This window comes from Equus przewalskii, chromosome X (genome assembly GCF_037783145.1).
Source record: "Equus przewalskii isolate Varuska chromosome X, EquPr2, whole genome shotgun sequence".
Lineage (NCBI taxonomy): Eukaryota > Metazoa > Chordata > Mammalia > Perissodactyla > Equidae > Equus > Equus przewalskii.
This window is the reverse complement of record NC_091863.1, coordinates 94,816,064-94,837,009: the sequence shown is the minus strand read 5'-3', so window position 1 is coordinate 94,837,009 and position 20,946 is coordinate 94,816,064. Positions and strand designations below refer to the sequence as shown.

At 38.3% G+C, this 20,946-nt stretch overlaps 1 protein-coding gene across 12 annotated transcripts in view; it reads left to right on the top strand.

Moving 5' to 3' along the window:
* KLHL13 (kelch like family member 13) overlaps positions 1-20,946 on the top strand; it is a 398,101-nt gene that overhangs the window by 317,758 nt on the left and 59,397 nt on the right. For 3 of the 12 annotated variants that reach the window (XM_070605995.1, XM_070605993.1, XM_070605996.1), the window contains exons 3-4: positions 10,817-10,889; positions 13,383-13,448. The exons of 6 other annotated variants lie outside the window; for them this stretch is intronic. In XM_070605995.1, the coding sequence (XP_070462096.1) occupies positions 10,861-10,889; positions 13,383-13,448 (95 nt within the window). In that variant the 5' untranslated portion in view covers positions 10,817-10,860. Of the gene's footprint in view, positions 1-10,816; positions 10,890-11,495; positions 11,650-13,382; positions 13,449-20,946 lie in introns of those variants that run through there. 3 more of the 12 variants (XM_070605989.1, XM_070605988.1, XM_070605990.1) reach the window with 2 other exon arrangements.

The following is a 20,946-nucleotide window of genomic DNA, read 5'->3' as shown; positions in this document are numbered from 1 at the left end:
TGCAGCTGGTGACTAAGTTGAAGCCAATGCTCATCTGCCATTCCAAAAATCCCCTAGGGCCCTTAAGAATTATGTTAAGGCTATTCTGCCTGTGTCTATAAATGGAATAACAAAGATTGGACGGATGACAGTGCATCTGTTTACAACATGGGTTACTGAATATTTTAAGCTCACTGTTGAGACCTACTGTTCAGAAAGAAAGATTCCTTTCCAAATGTTACTGCTCACTGACAATGCACCTGGTCACCCAAGAGCTCTCACGGAGATGGACAACGGGATTTTCCTCATTTTTATGCCTGCTACCACAGCATTCATTCTACAGCCCATGGACCAAGGAGTCCTTTTGACTTTGAAGTCCTATTGTTTAAGAAATACATTTTGTAAGGCTATATGGAGCTGCCATAGATAGTTATTCCTCTGATGGATCTGGGAAAAGTAAATTGAAAACCTTCAGGAAAGGATTCACCATTCTTGATGCCATTCAGAACATTTATGATTCGTGGGAAGAGGTCAAAATATCAACATTAACAGGAGTTTGGAAGAAGTTGATTCCAGCCCTCACGGATCACTTTGAGGTGCTCAAGACCACAGGGGAGGAAGTAACTGCAGATGTGATGGGAATTACTAGAGAACTAGAATTAGAAGTGGAGCCTGAAGATGTGACCGAATTGCTGCAATCTCATGATCAAACCTGAACGGATGAGGAGTGGCTTCTTATGGATGAGCAAAGGAAGTGGTTTCTTGAGAGGGAACCTACTCCTGGTGAAGAAGCTTTGAAGGTTGTTGAAATGACAACAAAGGATTTAGAATATTACATAAACTTAGTTGATAAAGCAGCAGCAGAGTTTGAGAAGTTGGGTCCCATTTTGAAAGAAGTTCTACTTCGGGTAAAATGGTGTCAAACAGCATCGCATGCTACAGAGAAGTTGTTCATGAAAGGAAGAGTCAACGGATGCAGCAAACCTCATTGTTGTCTCATTTTAAGAAATTGCCACGACCGCCCCAACCTTCAGCAAGCACCGCCCTGATCCGTCAGCAGCTATCGAGATGGAGGCAAGCCCCTCCACCAGCAAAAAGATTATGACTCGCTGAAGGCTCAGGTGATGGTTAGCTTTTTTAGCAAGAAAGTATTTTTAATTAAAGTATGCACATTATTTTTTTTAGACATAATGCTATTGCCCCCTTAAGAGACTACAGTGTGTTGTAAACATAACTTTTACTGGGATGCCACCTCATGTGACTTGCTTTGCTGCGATATTTGCTTTATTGTGGCAGCCTGGAACTGAACTCGCAATATCTCTGAGGTCTGCCTATAAATCCGTAGAGACAGAATGCCTTTTAGTCATTACCAGGGACTGTGGGGAGGGCAGAATACGGAGCAACTGCTGAATGCATATGGGATTTTATTTTGAGGTGATGAAAATATTTTTGGACAAGATGGAAGTAGTGGTTACCCAGCATTTGCAATGCACTAGATGCCACTGAATTGTTCAGTTTAAAATTGTTAATTTTGTGTTAAGTGAATATCACTTCAAAAAAAACCCAAGAACTCTACCACAGAGTGTGTAAGTGTGGCATTGTGTAAGAAGTAGGCTGATGTTAGGTTGTGTACAAGCGTTTCTTGTTTTGGCAGTTTCGTATTTATTTTTATAGTTGCCTTCTCATTATGGTAAGTTATAGCAGTTTTCCATTTGCAGTAATAAGTATAAAATTTTCCTTTCAAGTTAAATGTAAATTTAAAGGGTTGATTTAAATTAAAAAAATAAATAATGAAGGTAGTACTGAGATATGACAGATGAAGGCAATTCACAGATGACTGAAGAATAAGAAAATTGAAGAAACATTACATTCCATGTTCAAGCCAAAGAATTTTTATTGAGTACTGCTTGGGTCCTGGATGTTCTTCGTCAAAGGTGAATAAGACATGTTTTTTGCCTTAGATACTTTCAACCTAATAAAGGAGCTAAGCCAGATCTATAAAGAAACCTAGGAAGAGACTGAATGTGACAAGCACTAAGACTAAAAACAAACAGACTGAGGTTAATTCTAGCTACCTATTGGATTACCAGTACCATTGAAGAAAGTGCTGGGATATCTAGTGAGAAAATGAACCAAGAAATTTGCTTTCGACATTAGGAACAGGGAACAGAAGTTACTAATAAGTGTAACCCACAATGTATTCACGTTCCATATGCTGTGGCCCTTTCTGCCTCTACCTTTTTCTCTCTCAGTAGTTTGCAGTCATCCTGGGCTCCACCTCTCCCTAACAACCTCCCATTTGACGATTCTGTAATAGAGGGCTTAAGTAGTGGACTCTGCAGCTAGACTGCTTGGGCTCAGGATCCAGTTCCAATATTTATTAATTGTGTAACTTTAGTCATGTCAGTTGATTTTCCTATGCCTTAGTTTTCTTTTCCATAAAATGGGGATATTAAAGTATCTACATTCTAAGGTCACAGTAAAGATTAAATAAGTTAAATGATTAGAAGGGTAAAGCATTTATAATACTCCTTGGCATATGGTAAGTGATCAACAAATGTTAGCCATTACCATCATCTGCAGTCAGTAAGTCCTGTCTATTCTGTTGCTGAGAAATCTTTTTGAATGTCCGCCAACTACGGCTTTAGTTTAAGACTTCTATATTGTCACAATTACAACGGTGCCTTAACTTGTGTTGCCGCCTGCTCTCCCCACTGTCCCTCCATCTCACTTGGCTGCCTGACCCGTTTCTGTTTATTCTTATACACTCAGCTCAGGTCTCACCTCTGTGAAAATTTCCCTGATTCCCTGTCCTAGCCCATTAGTGCGCTCCGTGTGTGTTCCTATCACCTGGAGATCCCTCCACTGGAGTGCATCTCCCATAGTGTTGCTGCTGTACTCGATATTCCCTGGGCCGGGACCACCTTAGAGTTGGGGAACAGGGCTTACTCAGGTTTGAACTTTCAGCCTGAACACAGCCAAAGTAGATGCTTATTAATTGTTTGGGCGGACGAATGAATGGCCTCTGGCTGTAAAAAGTTAGCTTACGGTCTTCATTTCAGAAGCTTAGGTGAGTGCACGTAAGCCTAAATAAGAACAATGTATGGTGAGTGCTCTAAGAGTTTAGAAAGAGGGCATTCATTTGGTGAGTGTTGGATAAATCAAGTTAGGCTTCAAAAAGGTAGAGCTTGATTTGGAACTTAAGAAGAGGCAGAACCTGTGTGAACAGAGGAGCGGCCCCAATCTAAGCGAGGGGAATGTTTTATGAGTTGAATGGACGGTGGCTGCAGAAAAAACCATCTAGCATCTCCCAAACAGAAGAGACCACCTAAGGAGAGTGTGCGTGTGGGGAGGGAGGGAGGAGGTATGGGTTGAAAAGTACAAATAGTTCCCAACCTATCAATGGCGTGTATTCTAGAGGTTTATTTACAAATCATTTGTTTGGACATGATACATCATATACATGTCAGTGAGGTTTCTGGCACTGCCCAAAATATTGTATTTAACCTACTTTTGTAGCTGGTCTGTCCCAGGGACAACGTTAGCCTGAGCTCCAGGGCCTGGATGCAGAGGGCCAGGAAAGGCATGGTGGCTTCTGGGCTGGAAGACACTTATTGGTACAGGAAGCTGAACTTTGTTGTTCTCCTAGGAACCTTTCTGCACTCTTCTACATCTCACTTTCTCTTTATCCCTAGAAAATAGTTGCTCCATACCCTGAGGCCCTCCTGCTGTTAACTTCCTTCAAATAGCACCCCACCCCAGGATGTGTGGATTCCACAAGGCTCTCTCTCACCACCAGCCTTCCCCATTCCCTGAGGGCAGCAGCTCTTTGCAATTTGAAGAAACTTGACTGGACTCATTCACACCAAGGTGTGAATGACTAACTGGTAGTCCCCGCATCCTGGCAGCTGTACTTATAATTTTAACAGGCTGCTTTTTAGCTCAAATGAACCCATAATTGCTGGAATTTCTGGCTGTAGTACAGAGCAGACAATGGGAAAGAGCGAGAGAGATTGGGAGGGAGAGAGAGAAAGTGAAAGCACAATAGTTGGAGAGAGACAGAGTTTGCTGGCGAGGGAGTTGGCACTGTAGGAGAAGACATCTTGGGACTGGGAAAGCTCTTTCCTCTCCGCCTGCCTCCCCCAAATTGTTTCTGTGTATTCTTCTATTGAATCCATAGAAACTATAACCTGCAAATTTTTTTTTTTTGATAATAGCTCCCATGGCAGTTCTGGGTAAGGTGGTACTGTCTTTGCCAGTTGTGTGCAATTCTGGGATGGCCCATAATGGGAAATGGGGTTGAATAAATAAAGTGGGGCTGGGGTTGAGGGAACATTGAAAGTGGAGTCTACAAACACATTCACACAAATAATGAGTTATGGAAGTTTTTTTTGTTGTTTTTTTGTTTTTTTTTTAAGATTTTATTTTTCCTTTTTCTTCCCAAAGCCTCCTGGTACATAGGTGCGTATTTTTAATTGTGGGTCCTTCTAGTTGTGGCATGTGGGATGCCGCCTCAGCGTGGCCTGATGAGTGGTGCCATGTCCGCACCCAGGATTCGAACGGGTGAAACCCTGGGCTGCTGGAGCGGAGTGCACGAGCTTAACCACTCGGCCACGGGGCCAGCCTCTCATGGAAGGTTTTTAAAGAGAAGATTGAAGTGATGAAAGCAGTAGAGAAGGCATAATTCATTCTAAATTTTGGATTAGAAATGATGGGGTGGCAAATCCACTCTTGGCTTATTTATTTATTTATTTTTTGGTGAGAAAGATTGGCCCTGAGCTAACATCCGTGCCAATCTTCCTCTGTTTTATATGTGGGACACTGCCACAGCATAGCTTGATGAACCGTGTGTGGGTCCATGCCCTGGATCCAAACCCATGAACCCCAGGCCACCAAAGCGGAGCGTGCAAACTTAACCACTACACCACTGGGCCAGCCCCATCGGAATCCTATTTTTTGCTACTGTTTTTTCATTTTTCTGGGACTTCTTCCTTTAACTGTTAGTGTCTGTCTCCCTGCCTGTCTGACTGTTCTCTGTGGCTTCTGAGCCAATCTTTCCTTTGGGATTCAGGATCCGAGAGGCTTTTATAACTCTTATCTTACAACTAACCCTTAGGGACTTATACACTATGTTTCTGTGTCCCAGTAGCAAAATTCAAGTTCAGAGTTAGCAAAACACAGCTCCCTTTTGTAAGACCACATTGCTTTCATTTAAATAAAAACCTCCAGCCTTTTTGACCATACCCTAGAACACACCTGAGGATGGTGATTAATGATCTGCATCAGTTAGCCCTCACAGCCACAAAAGCCTCCACCCCTCTCCCTAACACTATGCATGTGTTAAACCATGTGTGAATAGGCTCTTCCCTATGGGGAACCCATTGTCTTCTATTCTTCATATTGTTCATTATGTTAATGTTTTTGATATTTCTACTCAACCGGTTAGCAAAAGGGGGAAGGCAAGGGATGAGACAATTGAGAAATGAGGAAGGGATTTGAAACATTTCCTTAAGCCTATGTTGTAGTTCTCATATTGGAACAGAGGATTCATAGGTCTTTAATCAAATATGCATATTTTTCTCTATTTTGAAAGTTACAGAAGCATGTTAGCATTGGGCCCTCCTGTGCTTCATTTGTGTATTTCACTGTTGACTGCTCACTATACCATTTGAGTTACTAGTTATTGGTGATACGCAATGGCTTGCTTGGTTGAATTCACTATTTTATTTTTTGGCTCTATCTAGTGGAGCAGTTATTGTCAAAGTTGGATTTTGTGGTTTACTCTTTCATCATCACTGGTTACAATAACTTGATAGGATCTAACAATTCAAAGAATATGCTTTTGTCCTTTTCCGTTAGCGGTCTGTAGAAATGACTGGTTTTAGGAGATGCTGTTTCGTTTTTCAGTGTTCACTGGTCTAGGTGGTGACGAACCAACGAAATGCATTTCTTTAGTTTCTCTCTTTACCAATACTGTATTGACTTAGACAAATGATGATCGACATTTCTCTTCCTTATTGTAACTGTTTCCTTTGCTCAGTTCAGTTCAGCAGTCACTTATGAACTGATCACCCTTCCATCCATCCATTACCAAATTGTCGTATACCTACTATCCTGGGCCTCCCGGTAGGCACACACAGGATTGATCACACAAACATCAAAAGGAGTCATTTAGGTATACTGTTTGCAATTGTAATCTTTCATTTATTTCTTGTCATTTACATCTTAGTTTAGGAAGGATAAGGCCCTTTAATGATTTGGTGTTTAATTATCATCAGAAAACTATGCTTAGTCTTGGAGGAGAGAAGAACCTACCTCTGCTGACTTGATTTCACCAAAATTCCCTCCTATAATTGAGTTCGTGTGTGACAGGCACTGAGTTAGGTATAATTAAAATATAAGGAAGACCCAACCACAGCTCTCAGGAGTTTATAGTCTAGTAGAAACAGTTATAATCCAAGGAGAGAGAAGATATAATATTCAAAGTGCCATGGGAATTTAGAAAACCTAGCACCGGATTCCACTCCGGGATGTGAAGCCACTGAGGCATGAGAGAGTGATGAGGATCAAGGCTGCCACAGGGAGAGAAGCCCAAGGCGTCCTGCCCTACATACCGATCTATATCATCCTCCGGGAAGCATAGGACGTCCTGACCTGATCTGATCTGATTCTTATCCAAAGTTATAGGACCACCCAATAACCGGACCCCACCTGCACTGATACCATTTTAACGATTTTTTTTCATGATCTTTCCTTTGTCTTGTAAGGAAATTACTCACATACCTGTGCCTTATAAATTTAGCTCTAACCCTCAACACATTGCAGCTCTTCACTGCCCATGGATCCTGTCCCCATGCTGCAGCTCTTCACTGCCCACGGGTCCTGTCCCCATGCTGCAGCTCTTTACTGCCCACGGATCCTGTGCCCATGCTGCAGCTCTTTACTGCCCACGGATCCTGTGCCCATGCTGCAGCTCTTCACTGCCTGTGGGTCCTGTCCGCATACTACTCCATGCTATTCTCTGAATAAAGGAGCACTACTGCCAGACCTTAAGAGTCCAAGAAATCTTTCTTTCGACTCCTCGGCTTGCTGAGCCTGCATCAAGAGTATGTGATGTTTGAAGTCTATGCCAAGAAATTGGTAAATGCGGGCTAAAAGGGAGCTCTGAATTGGCATTGTGAAGGTATTTGTGGCATAGGTATAGGTTGATCATTCTGCAGCTTTAATCATATAGCATCCTATACCTTCTATGACCTATTCCTCTCTTCCTCTGGAGTCATATTTGTATTTTTTCGCTGAAATAAATATTAACACAATACAGAATTGACTAATGAACACCGAGTTAGGTGTCAGGGGACCTAGATTCTTGTTTTCCAGTTCTCTCAGCAGCTGTGTCACTTGAGCCAAGTCATTTAATAACTCTGTTTCTTCACTAGTAAAATGGGAATATTAACATCTGCATTGCCGACCTCAGGGTCGGGGTGAAAATGAAAATGAGACTCTTAAAAATTAAAAGGTATAATAAACTTTTTTACTTGGAATTCTGCTGGCTGCTATCGCCTGACATTTAAAACAAGTAAAATACTTCGTGGAGTATCTGGATAGGAAAATTAGGTTGAAAAGTAATTGACAAATAGAAATATTCTTACTTCCTCATTAGCTCCATATGTCTGCCCTTATGTCTGTGGAATGTCATTTAGCTTATTTCTAAGTTTCCAAACTAACATGATAGAATTTCCTTCTTCCCAATGGTTTATCATGTATATCTTAGCCCCTTTCATATTCTCATTATAACTATTAAATAGTAATGGATTTAAGACTTAGATTAGTAAAATCTGAGTTGGTATATTTCATAGTCAGTCTTGAATGATTGATATCTGTTTTTAGTTTGAATTACTACCCTCAATCATTTATGTTACTGTATAGTGGTATGATCTGAGTTTTGTTACATTTTAGGGATACATGAGAGTTATGATTCATTCAGGTAGGAATGGGAGGTTATGAAACTGTGGCCTTCTTCTTCCTTTGCCATTTTTCCTAATCCAGTGACATTACAGGTGAGTTATTAGTAGTAGGAAAAGGCACTTCCATTCATTTTCTTCCCTTTGACTCCACCTTTCCCATTAGATTGACTGGTAATGCTACTGGAATCTCACCTGAAATATGAACTTCTGGGCTCTAGGAATACGAGCAATTGCTCCCCATGTAAATACCTCTGAGCAAGCCTTCTTTAGATCAATGGTTCTCAAAATCTGTCATCCAAGGATGTTTCAGCACCACAGAAAACTCAGTCGACCACTTAACACATCCTTTCTGAGCCACCTTAGATGCACCACAAGAAAGGAGAAGAGTACTGCTATGCATGAGATAACATGATGATGCTAATTTTTTCGATGGAATGTAAGTGAATTATTTATACTAGACTAAGATAGACCCTGACATCAAAATCACTAATAATATAAGAGTCTTACTGCGGACTACCAGAAGCTAGTTATTCCTCTCTTTTCTACTTGTACAACTTCTAGATGAACTTGTTCATGTGAATTTGGATGAAATACCTATTCTAGTTCAAAGTATAATATAAAATGATTGTTGCTTTCTTTCTGCCAGGCCTGAGGGAAATACTCTGGCAATTGTTCTGTTTTCCACACAACTAAATGAGGAAATGGTCTGGCTTATTTTTTCTTCATTTTAAAATCTATGGTACCATTGATACATAGTTTAAAAACATTCTTCCGAAGACCCAGTGGATTAAATCATTTTTATGTCCCCTACGTACTGCCCTCTTTTGAAGATTTCTTGAAAAAAGTGTGGTGCATGTCCAAAATCACATTCTCCATTTTTTTCTGTATTTGAATTTTTTCCTTACAAGTTAGCAAAAGGAAAGTGGTCAACTTTTGCACTCAATAAACAAGAAGGAAGGTGTAGACAGCTTTTATCTGGGCCATTTTTAAACCATTGAGAGAATAAATTCAAGTATTAACTGCTTTTTGAAATTATTGGCAGAATCCTATTAACCCACTTTAACATAAAGTGATTGAATAAGATGAAAAGATTTTTTTTTGTCCACATAAAAGAAAGCACCATGCTTTTTGCATCATTGCATAAATCTAAGAGATTATGCATACAGAAAAAGGATGAGACAAAGCTGAATGCTAAATGCCAGCATCAACGAAAGCTTGTCTGAGTGTTTGACACTGAGCATAATGGGGTGTGGTTCCACAGGGAGAGAACACTAAATATTTACACCCCTGGACATGTTTCTCCAGGAAAGCTTCTTGTCCTAGATTAATCTCCCAGCTAACACTATTATCTCTTTTTTAACACACCCCCTTCTTACACTTGGATTTTCTCCCTTAATACCACATGAGATTCTAAACCTTCTGGTTCCAATTCCCTATCCTCATTCTCTCATCTCTTTCTGTGGGCTTCACAAATTCTTTTTCTTTCTTGTATGGACCTTCAGGTGAATTCTCTTGATTCACTCAAGTGGTAAAACACAATCACAGTTCCCCCTCTCTTATGGCTCTTTTTTCCTAAAGATCACTGCTCCGTCATTCAGCTATTCTATTGGTCTCCCTTTCTCATCAATACTCTGGAAGTTTTGAAACTGAGCTGTGATGTATACAACCAGGGATGTTGCATAGTAATGCAGAATTGCTGCTCAATACGGATCTAGTTCTCCTCACAATTTTTGTCCTTTCCTTTTCACACTGGAGAGTGGTGAAGGAAGTTACTGAGATTAGTGTGTATGCGAAGTCTGGGGAGGTGTGCTTCCTTAGGCCACTTACTCTCAGGCTCTGACTTTTGCCTTAGTGTCGTCTCCTCACCATCTTACTTCACTTTACAGGCAGAGGGTCAAAAAGGTTTCTTGAACATTGTGTGCTAAACTTTAGGAAGAACGCATGGTCTGTATAGTGGAGGAGCATTTATGAACTGTAGACTCAAGTTACCATGGAAAACATCACAGAAAAGAATGGAATTTGAGCTGTATCTAGAAGGGTGAGTTGAGTTCAGAAAAGTGAAGAGGGGAAGAGAGTTCACGCGGAGGACCTCTGGAGCAAAGGAGAGAAAGAACAAAGCAAGCTTGTGAGATATAGAATGGGAAGTTGTTGTTGCAGATACTAGACAGTGAATTGAAAGGGTAGGGTGGCCAGCTTGTAGTGAGTTCTTAGTGCTGGGCATTGTTGCTTGATTAATTCCTTCAGTGATCCACTCATTCAGCAAATGACTTTTCATAGCTCATAGGATAAAATCCAGACCTCTTCAGTGGCACGTAAGGTCTTCTGTGATGTGGTTTCTGGATACCTTGAAATCCACTCCCATCAACACTGTGTACCCTAAACTCCTTCCAGTCATATTGAAGGCTTTCCCCATCCTCCCAAAATGTTGTACTCCCCCAAATCTCTGTGTGTCTGAACAGACTATTTCTTCTAGAGTCCACCTGGTGAATGTCTCATTCTTTAGCCTCAGTTGCAGAACTATGTTCATTGTTCCTCTGCTGTTGTAGAATCCTGGGCATATATGTACTACCAAAGCTTCTGCGCTGTATTTTGTGCTGTCAGAGTATGTGCCTGGTTCCCTCACTCACCTAGGGATTGTGTCCTATTCGCCTTTACATTCATGTCACCCAGCAGAGTACCTACCTACCACATAGCAAATTCTTAACAAATATGTGTTGAATAAAATATTTATTCAACACTTAATTTATATCGTGTATGTTTGTATTTTAAGAGAGTCATCTGGAAGTGATGTAATTGATAGATTGAAGATTGGAGATGCAGAGCGACCAGTTATATGTTTTTTCTTTTTGTTTTTTGGGGTTTTTTTGAGGAAGACTGGCCCTGAGCCGACATCTGTGCCCATCTTCCTCTACTTTATATGTGGGATGCCTGCCACAGCATGAGTTGGTAAGTGGTGTGTAGGTCTGTGCCCAGGATCCGAACCAGTGAACCCGGGGCTGCTGAAGTGGAATGTGGGAACTTAACAGCTATGCCACTGGGCTGGCCCCCAGTTATATGTAATTTTTGAAGTAGCTCATTTGTTAAAAAGACAAACAAACAACCAAACAGTAGGGGGTAGCGTCCTGGAAAATTGATAATGAATGAAGGATAGGACTTACTGACTGACTACTAGGGGCACGAGAGAGGGAAGAGTTAAAGATAATAAATATATATGGTAATGGGGCAATTAACAGGACAGTGGCCCTTGAAAAAATAAAGTTACTTTCAGGTAAGCATGGTCTTTTTGAAGTCAGATCTCCTAAGTGTTAGTATTTGCGTCACCCCACCTCTGCTCTGAAGATGAACACTTTGTTCTTGTTCACCTTCCTGGAACTAAGCTCAGGATTCATGTGGTTCTGATCTTCATATCTGATCAGGAGTTAAGATATGAAATATAAATAGTTCAACCACGCTGACCACAATTTCCTATGAAAGGGAGGTGTGCAGTGCTTAGGTTTTTGAATAGATAAACCTTGTTTCTGCTTTTGGGAACTATACTGAAGTGTTATACCAGCCAGATGCACTGGGGTGCGCTACTATGTAGCAGAGCCTAGCTGTGCATCACAGCTCTCAACTTTAAAACTCCAGAGAATTTGATGAGAGAGGAATCCACAAGAACATGACAAATGATGAGAGTTCAAACCTTAAGAGAAAAATGGGCTTATTGGTAAGAGACCTTTCTTTTCCTTTATTTACTGCTGTTACTTATTCATTAACATAGCAAGCCTGTTGTTTTCATATGTGGCTGTGAAGCGGTGTACAAAAATCAATTTTATATGTATTGTAGAATTCAGGAGACATATTGGTAACCATGCAAAAATCATAGGAAGCATGTATAAGCCTGATTTAAAAAAAAAAACACTAGGTAAATTTTACTTTATTTCAGACTGTGGTGTAGATTTATTTAGATAGCTTAAATGTAATATAGGTTTAGAAATATATATATATTTTAAAAGTTAAAATAAATAGTGACTTGTGTAGAGATACATAATTTCACTCAGTTACCAGAAGGTGGCACACCAGATTCTTCTTAAATACACAAAGGAAAGGAATAATATTAATAGGAATATAAAATAAGCTGTATTTAAAGATACTTTAATGTATTTTTCAACAAAAAAATAATATAATTATTATTTGCTTGGTGAGGCTTAGGGCTAAAACATAACAAATATGAATTTAACCCATTGTAGCTTTTTATGATTCCAAAATAATAATTTTTATGTGTATAGCATTTTAAAAGTAGGCTTCAAAATAGTATTGCCATTAAGGAGATGCTGTTTTGAATCTGTCATTCTAAAATAGAAATAAAATACTAACTCTCTTTTGTATAAGAAGTCATTAGATTTAGCATAACATTTTGTATAAGGTCTCTGCCAAGGTCTTTCTAAAGATACTATTAGACTCTGACTTTGATTTAGTTGTGACTTTAATAATGCAATAGTGCTTGTGAAATGAGCCAGCAAGAAGCCCAAACTGTTTATTTTGAAGGAAAAGTTAGATAAGGTTAGTACTTAGTAACGTTTGCTTTCTATAAGCTAATAAAAACATAAAAGAAATAAATGTCAGTAAATTAAATTTTGTGTTAGAGCTCCTCAGACACCTGCCAGCATCCTTTAATTTTTTGCGAGTTGACTGTTGACAGCATATACTGCAGTGCCTCTGTAGTAGTCTCTATTTTTAAAACTGCATTCCTGAGGCAGCACCAGGAGTATGTCTGTTCATGTTGCCTTTTGTATTAGCCCAAAGGAGTTAGATGTATGACAGAACTTCACAAAACAAAATCTTCTGGTGAGGAGACAGTACATCTATTTATATGTTTTTATTAATTACAAGCAGTATGAAAATAAGAAAATTGGTAGTAAATGAACCCAGAAGAACATTAGCCATCTGTTCTCTGAAAGCTTGTAATGTGTGTTATTTGCTTTCAGGTTTTTATGGCAAAACAGTATATCAGCAAAGAATTGAACTTTAGGCTTGCAAAGCTAGAAAATGACAAAGCATTCCAAGGCCACGTATATATTTACTGGAAAAGTGTTTCCTTGTGTCCAAATTTGGCTAGTTTAGTCTTTTAGATCAGCTGCCAATAATGTTGTATTTAATGTCAGTCTTTATTCCAGAATTTCTGAAACATTAAGAGAGCTTCTAAAAACAAATAGAATCTTATGGCTTTCTAGTTAAGGTTTTTTTAAAGTTAATTTACACATTTGAAAATTGTTCTGTGTGGAAAAAAAATAATAAAAAATTTAAAAAAATTGTTCTGTGTGGTCTTAAGTGTTCAGGATTTATAAATATGGTTTGTTAATTTACAGCTAAAATATTTGCAGAGACTGCTTTGAAGAATTTGAACTGAATGCAGTAAAGTCACAATTAACCACATTTTTTTTTGCACTCCACTTTCAGGAGACGGAGGCAATTGTCTTTAAAACAAGCCGATTCCAAGGATATATTCAAAAAACCAACTTCAGGGTATGTCCAAGGGTCTGCATTCTCCTCTGATTTTTTTGTCAATGACAATTTATTTTCATAAAAAAGACCCTGAGATGCTAGAAGACATTCAGTCATCAAGGAAACTTTCAGTAACGTCTAGGGTACTGTGTTTCTTAAGACAAAAAAATGATAAATTCTAACATTAATAAAACAGCACATGTCATTGTGTTGTGCTTTATATTTTCCAGTGTGCTTTCACAAACACAAGTTCAGGTGGTTTTTGTAACATTGCTGTGAGTCTGGCGAGGAAAGTGACACCTTCCCTATTTGACAGATGAGGGTAGATAACACCAGAGGTCACAAAGTAGTTAGTGGCAGAGCTGCAGTCAGACCACAGGTGCCTAGCTCTGTCCTCTTCTGCATCCTTCCTCATTGAAAAAGTTCAAAACAAATTTTTCACTTTACTCTGTATTGCACAATCAATATAATTTATAACACCTTTGTTTCCTAATTGCTGTACTTCGTGATTTCCCGCTTTGCATGTGTCTCTTGATCTGCCTCTGTGCCTATCTCTCAGCCAGCTGGAGACCTTGCTTCCAGACTCTCCCAGACCTGGAAGGATCTGGAGTGTGGAAGGGCAAGATAATGGCCATGGACAGTGCAGATTGACAACTAGTGGTGAGCAGCCAGTGTTGATATGCTGAGGAAGGCCAGGAGCTGGGAGAGAAAACAGAATCTCACTATGGCTGGGGTTATCAACCTTGACTTTAAAGTAGCATTTCTCCAAGTTTAGTAGACTAGGCGTGAAAATCAGCTGGAGTACTTGTTTAAAATACGGAGTACTGGGCCCCACCTCTAGACTTCTACTTTTTAAATATTCACCCCAGATGATTCTTGTGTATACTAAAGTTTGACAGCATCTGTCTTGAGATATTGGACTTTTCTCTTGGTATATGTATTGGAGAGTAAAGAAAAGTGCCATTTTCCTTTCAGTAGCATCCATGATCTATGTCAAAGCATATGGGGGCGGGAGTCGGGCAAGGGTGAGGAATGACAGCTATTGCACACATTGCTGTATCTCCATCTGAAGCATATCGGTGCATTATGGTGACTATGCGGTGTTTTAAAAAGGCTTGTGTTCATTTTAGACTTGAAGAAACTAAAGGGCAGAAAGATTGCCGCCAAAAGGTGAAAAATAAGTGAGTTTTGATATTTTAAGAGTTAACCTACCCTAGTTGTTTCAAATTTAAGTTAATTTTTAAAAACTGGCTAGAAAACCAGGGTTCTGGATAGTTAAGACTTTGCTGTAGCAATATATTTATGCTTACTCATGTTTCATATGTGAACATGCAGTCTGCCTGATGAGATTGTAAGGGATTTGTGGCCAGGGAATATGTGTTCTTTTGTATACTTGTAGCATCCAGCAAAGCCATCGGTTCTCAGTACTTTTTGATGATTGAACTAATTCAGCATGCACATCTTCTCTACAGGTTTTGGGCTGGGCAGATTGAGTTGATTGATTTTGGAATTTGTGAAATTCAAGGAGTCTATCTTACACTGTCAGTAATGGCTAATATACTAAGGAGGCCTCAGTTTAAACAAATGCATTTTAGTCGGCAAATGCGAAAACAAGGTCCTAATTGATCAACTTGCTAATATGCTTGTTCCGTGTTTAGACTGTCAGTTTAAGCTTGATCTTGCAGCCTCTTTGCCCTTTTTGGAATACAAGTTGTTCTGTTCTTTACAAATCTGAATCTCAAGGATTGGTAATTCTGGAAGTCCCTAAACATATTTGTTTTCATTTATGGACTGAACAGTATCATAGGAATTTAAACAAAATGGCCAGACTGTGTAGTGGAAGAGTCATAAAAATGTTCAACAGTGTCTCTGACCTAGATCAAGCTGAGTCAGGAATTAATGAATAAATATATGCTAGCTAAAGGGAAGATATATTTTACTCAAGTGTCAGCTTCAGAATTCCATGAGAAATAGCTGATTATTTAAAACATATATTTGATTTTGAAGACATGAAGTGGTTCTGAACTCACTAGTTGAAGTAGACAGACTTAGAAAGGCAGTCAGGAAATTCCAATTTAAATTGCATCTAGCTAAAACCTAGGCTTAACCTAGAAGGTGAATTCTGTTTTTTCTTCTCTCACATCAAAATTGCATTTACTTTAGTTAGTAATAGGACATGAGATAACGAAAAGAAGGGATTTTCCCTCGTTGGACAACCATTGGAGCCAAGTAATGAAGTTACACATAACTCTAGAACAATGCTTTGGTTAGTTTGTAACACATGAACACTTTTTAAAGCATGAGTTGATGTCTTACATCATAGGATTTTCGCTGAATTGCTAAATATGTTTTTCAGACATAGCATTTTAAATTGCACACTTTTTGGCCAGCTTCTAGAATTTAGACTTACCACCATAGATTTGGCATCTTTCGGTATAACTGTTTCTATATCCCCCGTTTTAGAAAAAAATCTTTAGAACTTAAAATCACCAAAGAGAAGAATTCTCAGTCAGAAAATGAGAAGGATCTTAAAATAGTCTTGAAAATAGAGGTGTACTGAACTGGTTGCTGAGTCTCTTGGATACCACCATAGTCGGCAAATACAGCGACTATAAAGTACACCTTTCAGAAAACTGTTGCGCCATGTGTTATGGCAGCGGGTCACAAGCTTCAAGTTGGAAGTTGAGTTATTTTTGGAGTTTAATATAGTTTCACTCATTATATGGTTAAACCCTTTTATTTTTAGTCAACAATAGTTTCTATGGATAAATGTATAGGAAATTTAAAGTTTTGATGATTAGGCCTGGGAAATGGTAAAAACAAAATTAAAGCAAGTGAACATAAAAAGGGTCCTTTTTCATGGAAAACTTAAGTAGTGTTATATTAATCTTAATGAGTCATTAGGATTAGCTTTTCATGAAAGTGTTTGGTTCTGGTTAGCAAAACATCATTGTGATTATAAGTATTTGTGACCAAGACTTATAGATACTTGGGGAGGAAGAGATGGGCCAACTAGGTAATCTTCTAGATCTCATTTTTGGCTCTTAACATTTATGGTGCACATGTGAATGTTATACATAATAACTCTTTGGGTAAAAAGATATAAATAGAATTTTTTCGAGATTGTAGCATTATTTCATTTATTTTAATTGGAATGTTGAGGAATATGTCAATATATTATTCCAAAAGTCATTCAGTAACTCAGATTTTTATGAAAGTATAGGTATTTCTGAAAGAATGTAGAATACAGCAAATGTTGACTTTCTTTAACTGGCTAGCCTTTTGAGATTGCATATGTGATGTGCTCGTTATTGAAAAGCTTTTCAACCATCATAGATAGACAATATTAGAGATTGTTTCTTCTTATTAAAATAGTTCAGGATTTACAGAAATTAGGATTGTAATATTGCTTATTGCATTGTCTTCATGCAACTTTTATAGTTTTGCTTTTATATTTGATACCACCAAAATTAAAACAAAGTAGTGAAACTATTTGAAAAGCTTTATATGAATGTATTTTTTTATCAGTAGAGCCATATTCCTAATTTTTCTTTCAGTAACACTGTACATTTTAAATGGCTTTTTATTTTGATAAATTTGCAGTTGCAATGTACAAAAACATCAGAAAATCTAACAATTGTTGGTTATTTTATTTACCCAAGGTAATTTAAGATGATACTTAGGAATATGCTGAGAGATGACTAAACAGATAAATTTATCATTATTTAAGGTTAGAGCAGAGATTTTTCACTAGAGCAAACATCTTCACTATTAGTGATGCATTTATTTTATTTAACAAAGCATGTATCCTGGGTGATTTTCTTCAACATAACTTATTTTTAACAAGATAATATGTATATTCGATTTTTTTCATTTTAAGGACTTTATAGCCTAAAATTATCAAATTAACAGATGAATATTCCTTTTATCTGAACTCTACTTTTAGTAATAGCAGAATAAATAACAGCATTTAAAACCCTTCCAGGATATATGCTGGCTTCAATACACTTCCTATTTAATCACCCCTCTGCTTATGCATTTCTATTTCAATTTACTCAACTAATACTTATTGAATGCTTTCCGTCGTGCTGGGGTAGTGCTCGATTAGGAAGATGCAAAGATTCAGGAATTCCTTCTGGGAGGAAGAGCAGGAATTTGGGGAGGACGTCTCAGGCAGAAGAAGTTGCAGGGCTGGAGCGAGGGTCTGGTGACTGCATGGCCTCTTATTGGAGCACTGGATACATTATCCCACTTTGATGATGATCAGCTGTCTCTCTAAATTGCTTCTTTCAAATAATTTTAAAACGGTAATTGAAAAGCAAGTATGCAAGTAGCATATATTTAAAAATCATTGATTTCCACCACCTCTGCTCCCAACACACACAAACACTTTGGTTTGGAGTCTAAGGCATTTTTTAATAGATGAGAATACTTAAGAATTAGTTTAGTTTATGCATGTCACCTGTATAAAGACTTACTTGGGCATATGGATTTTGGAATCACATATGAAAGAAACACTCAAGGATAGACCAAAAAAAAAAGCCATAAAGAATATGGATACTACAGAAAACAAAAGGAAGAAGGAAGGGCAAGAACTTCTGAATTTCCCCTTCATTGCTAATCCTTTGTTCAGCTGTAGGGAGAGAGTAAGGGTAGTCAAAATCTGTGGGTCATTGAGTCTCCAAAAACTCTACCTTTCTTATTATTTGCTCAGTCCCTCTGTAGTTTTGCCCTCTTATCCCAACTCCTACCTTAGTCTCGTAATCTCATTCACCTGACCCCCAGTTTTAAAAGGTGCCACATAAATATCAGGAAGTACTACCATTCTGGTTTTCCATTCTCCTTGCAGCCAGCCATTACCTTCCTTGCCCTTACTCTTCTCTCCTTTGGTTCCCTTACCTGTTGTTTCCTGTCTCATTAGCATACCAGCTCCTCTTATTGCTGTTCTCTGACTACTCCTCCCAAAAAAACCCCCACAAAACTTAGTACCCTTCTTTTCCTTTGGAAATGTTAAAGATAGGAAGAGGACTTGCCATCACATTACTTATGCCATTATGGCAGAAGGAATTCTTTGTCCATATACTGATACGTGTGCATGAGTATGTGCCTGCACAACAATTGCGTTTTTCTACATGTTTGTGTTGTGAAGGAGATAGATACTATGTTAATGCAAGGCATAGTGATAGTTACAATAGTCTGTATAACCCCTTCCTGGGACTGCAAAGATCCACACGGTTCTTTTAAGGAAATTGACATGTGAGAAGTTGTTTTCTATGAAAGATGAAATGATGACTTTCCAACGTAGTTGTCTTTGAGAAATATCTGGGATTCTCCATTTTGATTTTAGCAAGGCAACATCTCTGAGTATCTAGTAAGAAATTTTTAACGTATTTGATATTCAATTTCCTGAAACAAATAAAGGAGATACACACACATACACACAAGTATATATAGTCACTCATGTGAACAGTTGTATTTCCTGTAATAAGGAGTCCTGAATGTATTAAGAATTTTGTCCAGAAATGAATGTTTTGTGTGCTTTAAAGTGTTTCACAGTCCTCCTTGGTTGCCATCCAAGTCCTTTTACTGATTGGTAGAACATGAACAGAGCACACAAGTTGGCATGATCTACAGTCTTGTCCGAGTAACACGAATAATGTGGATAGCCCGGATTAGTCTGAAGAGGCATTCTCAGGACTGAAGAGATCCCAGTGTCCACACAAACTGTGGTTAATGCTATTAGTCTTTAGTTGTAGCTGCCACAGGATTAACCAAAACTTGCAGGAAAAAGGTAGGTCAGTTCTTATGGTATATCAGGTGAAGCTGGAGAGAGAGGTCACATACGCTAAATTCATACGGAAGGTGGTGGGACGGGAGGCAAACTGTAGCAGTCACTGAGTTAAACTTTCCCGTAAAATTGTTTAGAAACATTTACATCAAGAAAAAATTAGACTCTTAGCTGTCTATTTCACTTTTCTCCTCTACTATGACTGGCTTAATTTTACTTACCTTTTTCTCCCTGATCATTCTTAAATACCTTCTGGAATTAAAATTGGGGGAATAGTCTTCCTGCACACTTTTGTATTTTTGGTGTTTCTCTCCCACTTCTATCTTTGAGTGTGTATTTAATTGGAGGAGCAAATAGCTCTCTGTAGTTCTTGTTTCTTCACTTCATGTCATAGAAACACGTGTCTTAGGGAATGGTTTCATCGAGAAGGAGGGCAGTAGGGATTCCAGAGCAGGAAGCCGGGACTGGGAGATGGAGACCTGGTTTCTAGTTACACTTCTGCTGCCAGCCAGCAGCGGGACTTTCGGCACGGTCACTTCTCTGGGCTTTGGTTTTTTTACTCTATACACTGAGGGTACTGAGCAAGATGATTTGTAAGAGTTCTACAAGTTATAAAAATCTTCTCTTTCTACATTGGGAGCCAGGGAATTCTGTTTTATAAGGTTTGACCAAAGAATGTCTCTTTTTGTGGCCTGGGCCAAGTCCCAGCATTGTCCTTTATTTATTACATCTCTTAAATATGCATTTCACAGGTATTTTTAAGCGATTAATGTTCATAAAATGCTTTGAAGAGCTTTTGTGTATGTTGTCTTTCTATCCTGTTTTATGCAGTTGTCCATAATAGAAACCAAGTGTTGTGTAAATGAAATCAGTGTTTCCTATGATGTGAATGAGGGTTTTTGACATTTCCCAGTCTAAATATTAAAGTAGTGGGACACTGAGCTGCATAAAATTATATTTAAAATAATGTTTAATCATTTTCTTCCTTTCACTCAGTAGGTGAGAACATTTTTAGTTCCCGAATGTAATGGTAATTACACTCTGTAGTTGCACTGAAGTTGCCGTCAGGGTAGTAAAATCTGATTAATTTGGACTCTGCTAATGTGTAATTGGGGTGATTTTACCTGGCTGAAGTTTATTTCTAAACGATGTATGAGGAATGGTGTTGTTAAGCAAATTAATATTGTAAAGTATATTTCATGGACTATATTTCTACTTAAAGGAATTACTTTTAAACCCTTTGGCGTATTAGTTGTTTGCTCGCAAGAGATAATTACAAATGACTCCTAGCAATTTATTAAAGCAAAAGAACAAAATATAAATAAATGTCCATCATCAGATATAATGCTTTTAGGGTTTTTGGGTCTTTAAGAGTGCTGGGGGTGGGGTGGGGGAAAGCAGTCTTATTTTCTTTTCACTTTGAATAAATATTACAATTTTTGGAGCGCCACAAAAACAGGCTGTAAACATTAAGTCTAAGAAAAATCTAGACTGAAAATTGACATAGATGATTTGGTGGTATTAGTTGATTTCTTTGGAGCCTAATGAGATAAGACAAATAATATGTTGGGTTTTTATTCAGTTGATTGTTCATAGAAGAATAATAACTTGAGAACCTTTGCAATAAAGTGATCTTCACCTGTTTGTGGGGCTTACCCTCTTGGAAATTTGGAAAACTCTACATTCGTCCTATGTCCCATTCATAAATGTTGGGTAGTCTTTATAGATAAA